General features: G+C 43.5%; 1 protein-coding gene across 1 annotated transcript; it reads right to left on the minus strand.

Annotated features, from left to right (window-relative positions):
- Window positions 1-1510: 1510 nt before the first annotated feature.
- Window positions 1511-7182, minus strand: LOC124068995 (putative ferric-chelate reductase 1). Its single transcript, XM_046407640.1, has 7 exons — window positions 6654-7182; window positions 4849-5053; window positions 3538-3615; window positions 2527-2603; window positions 2302-2399; window positions 1927-2017; window positions 1511-1838 (listed from the first exon to the last, which is right to left on the minus strand). The coding sequence occupies exons 2-7, from the start codon at window positions 5051-5053 to the stop codon at window positions 1779-1781; spliced, it is 609 nt and encodes a 202-aa protein (XP_046263596.1). The 5' UTR covers window positions 6654-7182; the 3' UTR covers window positions 1511-1778.
- Between the last annotated feature and the right edge of the window lie 868 nt (window positions 7183-8050).

Below are 8050 nucleotides of genomic sequence, written 5' to 3' on the forward strand. Positions count from 1 at the left end.
CAAACATACACTTAAACTCATGCATGACTCCTGCATCCTATGGCAAGAGGAGGCTCATAAATGTGTTGCATATCAAATTAATCTATTGAGAAACTTAAACTTTCATTAACTGATTAAAAATATGAACTAATCACAGTCACAGTGACTTGATACATTTTTAATGCTGAGCGACAGGAGTTCATGATACTTCCTGAGCTGATGAACACTTACAGTCAGGTATTAGTAAAACATACTTGCATGTGTGTTTTGTACACTGAGGGTTAATGTGACGTCCATGCAGCAAGAACTCTGTCAAATACTGAAAACTTTAGAGCCAACAGCCCTTGTTCAGTGAGGGAGATTTATTTAAAAAACAGTGATGCTAACATTAATTCAATTGAGTTCAATTCAGTTTATTTATATAGCGCCAATTCACAACAAAAGTTATCTCATGACACTCCAGTTATTCCAATTAGAGCAGGTCCAGACCAAACTTTTTAAATAAATTGTAATTGAGAACCCAACATTCCCCCTTGAGCAAGCACTTGGTGACAGTGGAGAGGAAAAACTGCCTTTTAGAAGGCAGAATCCTCGGAGCAGACCCCGGCTCAAGATGGGCGGCCATCTGCCTTGACCAGTTGGGTTGAGAGAGAGAGAGAGGGAGAGAGAGAGAGAGAGAGAGAGAGAGAGAGAGAGAGAGAGAGGAGGGGGGGCGTAAGGAGCATACAAGCAGATGATGCATAGCAGCAGTAATCCATCCATCCATTTTCCATACTGCTCATCCGTCAGGGTCGCGGGGGAGCTGGAGCCTATCCCAGCTGACTACGGGCGAGAGGCGGGGTTCACCCTGGACTGGTCGCCAGTCAATCACAGGGCCACACACAAAGACAAACAACCACACACTCTCACACTCACACCTAGGGGCAAGTTAGAGTAGCCAATTAACCTAATGTGCATGTTTTTGGTATTGTGGGAGGAAGCTGGAGTACCCGGAGAAAACCCACGCAGGCACAGGGAGAACATGCAAACTCCACATAGAAGGGCCCAGACCGGGATTCGAACCTGGGACCCTCTTGCTATGAGGGTACGACAGTGCTAACTAGAAATATTGGAACTGTAGATAATGATAATGAAGTATACAGGAGGTACTATGGTGATTATGATAGCAGTATTAGTAACAGTAATAATGGTAGTAGCTGTACAGAGTAGGAACAGAATTAAAAGTTAGATTGTTGAGCGTACACTCTGCAGTGCTTTGTTAGTGTGGACTGTTTCTACTGTCTGTATGATGTGATATCATGTGTGCAGTCATCAGGTTCGGACCGTCATTTGTTTCTGTTCCTCCACTGCGAGTCAATGTCCCAGTGAAGTTAACCAATGAGTCAGCAGCACACGCTGATGCAACAGCACCACCACGATGCAGTACCACTACATACCACCAGATGGACAACAAACCTGCAAAGCCACAGAGATCCATTTGAAAACACAGAAGTCAGTCCACATCCTGCAAAAGAAGTTTTGAGTCTCAGTAACTTCTACGACTTGTTTGTGCTTTTTAAATATGATTTATTTAAAACACACACACATCCACTTCCATTTTGAGGTGAGCTTCAGTTTTACAGACACAGGATTTTCTCTAACACGACACTGAGGTTTTCTGTTTAAACTCTACAAGAAAATAACACTGGACAGCAGCCAGTGCAAAAAGACATAACTGGATAAGTTAGCGTGGCTTGTTCTGACTGGAAAAACGTTGTCGAAAAGGGATCCCACGTAACTATTTCATGTGTGTGTGTGCGTCAAGAGTTGGCAGAAAGACTCAGCAGAGTGATGAGGAGCAGAGCTGAGGGGGAAAAGACCTGAACGGGAGAGGAGAAACATGTCAGAATCACAGAGCAGCTCCATCACAGAGTCAGTCAGTCAGTCTGTCTGTCAGTCAGTACTCACTCCGGCTGCAGAGTTCCCACTGCTGTCCAGTCTCAGAGCGCTGCTGTTCAGCTGGACCCAGAATGTCGTGTAGTCCTGGACCACACTGACACTGTCATGTTCACAACAACGACACGGACGTGACACATGAGTCAGCGAGTATTATCAAGTCAGCTCTGCTTTAGTTATTTGGGTCCATTTCTGTTTGTGATGTTGATATTTGTGTTTGATGTTGTGTGTTTATCATCAGCTCCATGATGCTTTCACAAGTTTGAACTTTGGTTAACCAGTGAAGTTAGAAGCAGATTTGAGTTTGAGGAAATAGTGTAGTAAGCAAAACCCTTGTGTGTGTGTTGGCGTGTGTGTTCCGTGCGCACGTGCACGTCTATCATCTACCTGAAGTAGATATCTCCATAGTTACTGTTGCTAGGTGCCTCCCAGGTCAGCTGGACTTTCTTCCTCTTAGCTCCTGAAGCCTGACTGACGGTAGAGTTCTGCACAAGGATGCACACACACACACACACACACACACACACACACACACACACATCGTATGGCATCACTGTTGTCATGCCGTCACATTTAGTCAGCAAAGAAACAACTGAAATGCGACGTTCACACCTTCATGTTTTTACAGTGCAGTGCAGTAAACAGGGTGGTGTCGATGTTGGTGAACTTTCCCACAGGCCATAGCAGAGCTGGAAGCACAAAACAATACCTCTAATAAGTCAGTAAATAACACTTTTCTCATCACGTGTCTTCAACTTTATTTAATGACAAAGAAAAACATATATTGTCATGTTTTAATGTAATATTAGAACTGATTTAAGTGTTGGCAGAACACTATAGTGAACACTGAAGTGTTGGGATGCTACTTTAATTAAAACAAAACAGGTCAATTAAGTGAGGAGGTTGGCCTGCCAGGTGTGTAACCATCCATCCATCCATTTTCTATACCGCTTATCCGTGAGGGTCGCGGGGGAGCTGGAGCCTATCCCAGCTGACTACGGGCGAGAGGCGGGGTTTACCCTGGACTGGTCGCCAGTCAATCGCAGGGCCAACACACAAAGACAAACAACCACACACGCTCACACTCACACCTAGGGGCAATTTTAGAGTAGCCAATTAACCTAATGTGCATGTTTTTGGTATTGTGGGAGGAAGCCGGAGAACCCGGAGAAAACCCACGCAGGCACGGTGTGTAACCAGTTTGGTGAAATATTTTGATAAAGACATATGAATTGCTATGCCTGCGCTGTCTACAGGGACACACTTGTAGACAGTGCAGGCGGTGTGGGCGTGCCGGGGCCCACGGAAAGCAGGCCCTACAGTAAAGTGTGGGGTGGAGAACAGGCCCTTGCAAGTGGTTCTGATTGCTATCTCTGATATGCACTTGTGTTCAAAGAAGTGTTAGCAATAGTAATTTAAAATCAGTGTCATTTACTGCCCTCACAGAAAGCCAATCTTCTTTTTGATGTTATAGTTATGACAAAATTATATACTTATTCTACATAAACTGAACTGTGGCATTATGTCATCATTTTCATTTTTTTCCAGCCTTTATTTATTTACATTTTTTTTCACAGTGCAAAACAACACTGTAACACACAGACACGACAGATTTTGTGTTACCGTTTCCCTCCCTGCTCCTGGCCTGTAACAGGAAACCCTGGAACTCTGTGGAGCTGTTCTGAACCGCTTCCACCGTCACTGCAAGGACAGCATCAGGGAGACGGCGTTAATGTGAGGCAGACCGACTCGAGCAGGAGAGGAGATAGTGAGGAGCGGCATTGGCAAACGGGAGAGGAGAAACAGCAAAGTTAGAATTATTAGTTTCAAATGTACGTGCAACTAGTCCAGAGAGCAACTAGTCCAGAGAGCAACTAGTCCAGAGAGCAACTAGTCCAGAGAGCAACTAGTCCAGAGAGCAGCTAGTCCAGACAGCGTAGCTACAGAAATGTGAGGCCGGAGCAGAGAAGAGAGGGACTGGGGAGTCTGGGTGTGAGGCTGGAGCCAAAGTAAGTTCCTCTAAACATGACCTCTGACCTCTGAATTGTTGCACAACCCCTCCCCTGGGATGGAAGGCAGGGTCGGGGGAGAGAATGAAAGGGAAGTAGAAGGGAAGATGAGGCGAAGCCAGAGGGTGAGGAGATGTGAAGTGGGATAATACAAAGAAGAAGAAGAGAGAAAGAGCAGAGTTGGGAGGGAAAGAGAGTTGAATGAGCCTGACAACATGGTTCCTTAATTTCCAAATACAAATACAAATACATCTACAGTTTGACAGCTGAGAGGCCAAACCTTCAGCAGGAAGTTTGCATGGTCTCTTTTCTTTACACTGTACTTTGATGTTTTGACTTCACAGACACAAGGAGGGAAGAGGGGCCATGATGACGTGTAACAGGGCTTCCTGCCCAGAGTCAAACTGTGCACACACACATCAGACTGTGTGCTGTTGTTCAGGAACAAGTGCAATAAGCACCAGTCAGATACTCTCAGCTTTTAACACGGTTAAAATGCGTAAAGAGTGGCTTCAAAGGGGGAAAATGTGGCACGAAGAAAAGACATTCTGAATAATGCATCACTATTTCAGCTGCAGCTGGTGGACTTTCCAGTTTGTTTCCATTTTAAGGGCAAAATTCTGCTGGTAGTTTCATTTTATTTCATCACCATTACTTGTTGACCATGAAAGTTCATCTATGACCTGTGATCTGACACATTATTAGAATTATTGTATAATTTGTTATAGAATATTATTATAATACACAACCAGCAGAACATTATATCTCTTCATTGGCCTGTTCAGTTCAAGGTTATGAGAGCTGTAGTCTTTGCCAACACGCTTTGAGAGGTGACAAGGACAATCTAGAGTCTCCACTTGACCTGAGCTGTCATGTCATTTTACTGTTATGTTGTAATGCTTTGCAGGAAGTGCTCAGATGCTACCTGAAATGACTCCGCCAGGTGTGTAGGTGCTGCTGGATGTAGTCAGTGTGAACGGTGGGCTGCTGGTGGAGGGGCTGAAAGGTGGATGTACAGGCATCATGTTGCCACAGGAGAACGCCACCGAGCCGTTGGGAAAACACGCACACTCCTCTACACACCACACACACACCACTGCTAGAAGCAACACGACGGCTTTAAGGGGCATCTGAAACAGACAGCAGTGAGAAAATGGGTTTGCTTTGTGGCTGGGATGAATGTCCAAACAATTCCCAGTTTTGATAAGAATGTGACATCGGATCTTTAATGAACTACCTTCCTCCTGAACAGCGTAAGCACACTATCAACATGACACCAGGACATGAAGAGAAAAGGCGAAATGAGAGTCTTGGAGACCCCTCAGTCATGGCTGTTGTAGAAAACAATAAGATGGGAATTTCACAAGAATGTAATAAGTGTGAGAAGTGCACGTCCAGAGGCTCAGGGACATGCAGCCCCATCTGGCTTTCATTGAGCAGGTGATGGCTGTCTTCCCACAGGGCCAATAATATCAAATGCTTGCGAGTTTCCAGTCTGGCTCTGAAAGTGCAGTAAAGTCAGATTTACTGCACACTGGAAATGGTTAAGGGGAAATCTAGGATTGTTCCATATTTATCCTATTGTCAGCAAATCCCACGAAAAGAACAAAGCCAACAACGTGTTAATCCGTCTCTGAACACCTTCTGCCTTCTTGCACCTGTCGGTGGCTCTTGGCTTCAGTCCCAGTGTTTCCCACTGAGGACGCAAATTTTAAAATGAATTCTCTGTGTAAACGTTGATTTTATACAAAACCTTTTTTTGGAGCCACAGATTTAATGTACATTTAGTGCTCTAGTGAGTGTTTGTGGCAGCAGGATGGTGTATGTGGGAGTCAAAATAAAAATAAATCAGAAAAAAGCCCTACAGGTTATATACTTATGTACATATCATGTATGTAGTACAATTTTCACTTGTACTTTGAGTACATATTCTGTTATTTTATACCTCTCCTTTACTGCATAACAGAGGGAAACGTATTTGTTGCTGTACAGATTCAAAATGTCATTTAAAAACTGTATGGTAGGCTTAAAAAAATACAACAAATTGTTGAAGATTAAAGCAGCGGTTCCCAGCCTTCTGCGCTGTGACCTCGAACATGAACAACAAGGAATGAGATAACTCAGGCTTTGATAGTCATGTCAGCAGAAAATAACAGCACTGTCCTTTACATACAGCCACTATATTTTGTTTATATATTTTGATAAATTCTGAATGGAAAGTTTCATTCAGGAGCTTGGTTGTCAGAAAATCCCACACCCACTAAATGCACCTTCCAGAGTTTGATCCGCGCTCAGCCTCTTCTGATAACGTTCTGAATGTCGACAAATGGATTTTTCACAGCACACCGAAGTGAGCTGAAGCTGAAGTGTCACTGCAGATCCAACTATGACAAGGTCACAACATGTTTGGCTTTTATTCCTCTGCGTTTGCAAGAGATAACTTCCTTCCTGTTTATTTGGAACGTGTCATTTACCTGAATCATTCTCTTGAGACTTAGTTCAGCTGCCAACTGTCATCATCATCAAAATATTAGCGCGCTTACGGTATTAACAGGCTGCCATTCAGCTTTGCAAGTGTATTTAGACTAACCTGAGTCATAACTTGATTTACATTTCATATATTTAGTATAGTGTATCACAACATAGACTGAATCCCTGGATCCAGTCTCTTACACACAACATGGACCAAAGCTTGAACATCAGGTTACCTGTTTAGATGCAAGTGCTTACCTTGTCTCTGGAGCCGTTTTATTTCTTCAGACGCACACACACAGGTTTCCACTTCTACTAAAATGACAGCTAAATTATTTCAGAAGCTGCTTGTGCCCCAGAGTGCCTTGTCGAGAGCAGCTCAGATGAGTAATTGGTGTTCGTTCATGTGTGTGAGTTGGTTTCACCGAGGAATCATCCACTGGGATCCCATCTCTTGTAACCATGACAATGCTAATTGTTCGTGGTAAGAGGGGGCGAGTACTCTTAACAACACAATGGTCAATTATGACACACTATCACAGACACGCCAGAGGAAGCGGGTCATGTTTCGGCTGATAGTGTAATTAGTACCCACAGTTCTCCTGTGTTAAGTGGTCCTCCACTGAAAAGACATGAAAACCCTACTATAGAAAAACTATTTTCTTCCCATACGAGCCCTGCTTGAATTACTGTGGTGACGCTGGCAGCCCCTGAAATTAAAAGTTTTCACTTCTACTTTGGTAAGCTGCTTGGTTTTTAGGACTTTATGCTGTTCAATAGCCTCCCTCCATATTCCTAACACTACCTCCTGCAGAAAGCTTCATTCACTGCATGTAGTCCAGTTCAGAGTCCTGTGGAGTTTGTCACCAGGTCGAAGAGCAAACAGAAGTCAGAAACAGATGCTTGTCAAAAACAGCTCATCTTTTATTCTTTATGTGTGATACAGTAAGCAAAAACAACAGCAGCTCTGTGGTCAACAACAGGTAAACAACAGAGAGACCAACACTGACAGTTGTGTACACAGCGCATTGGATAGATGGGAGTCTGGCCCTAACAGCTTTCACTGGCAGCCATGTTGGTAAAGCACCACACCTGTGCTTCTAATCTCTGGGATGAGCTGCATTTGCACTATTCTATTTTCAAACCAGCAACTCCTGGGATTTTTCATTCAGCTACTGGTTGAACCGTCTCATCTGAAGTGTTGACAAGTTTCCTCGTCTTACAATTCCTGAGAGGAAGATTATTTGGAAGTACCTTGGAATTCTTGTTAGGAAAATCAGATCATTTTAAAAGAACATTCCAACATCTTTAGAAATGTCCTTGTGCCATCTTTCCCAGAGGCATATGAGAAGACCAATATCAAGTTTTATCTTTGCGTGTCCACTTAAGACATAGATCGTGTGGCTTACACCAAAGACCCTGTTGAAGCAGGGGCAAACAACTCGCTTTTCAACTCCTCTTTGTAAGTTCACATTGTTACTGTCTGCTACTAAGTCAGCTAATCAAAGGTTTATGTTATGTTGTTCATATGTTGTTGTTGTTCAGTCGTACACATCACACAGTGAGAACAGCACTTCATCAGCAGCTCTCAATCAAGAAATATCTCCAGTGTATTATTACTTCAACATGTATCAAACAAATGTGTAAGTAACAGC

Source organism: Scatophagus argus, chromosome 13 (genome assembly GCF_020382885.2).
Source record: "Scatophagus argus isolate fScaArg1 chromosome 13, fScaArg1.pri, whole genome shotgun sequence".
NCBI lineage: Eukaryota > Metazoa > Chordata > Actinopteri > Scatophagidae > Scatophagus > Scatophagus argus.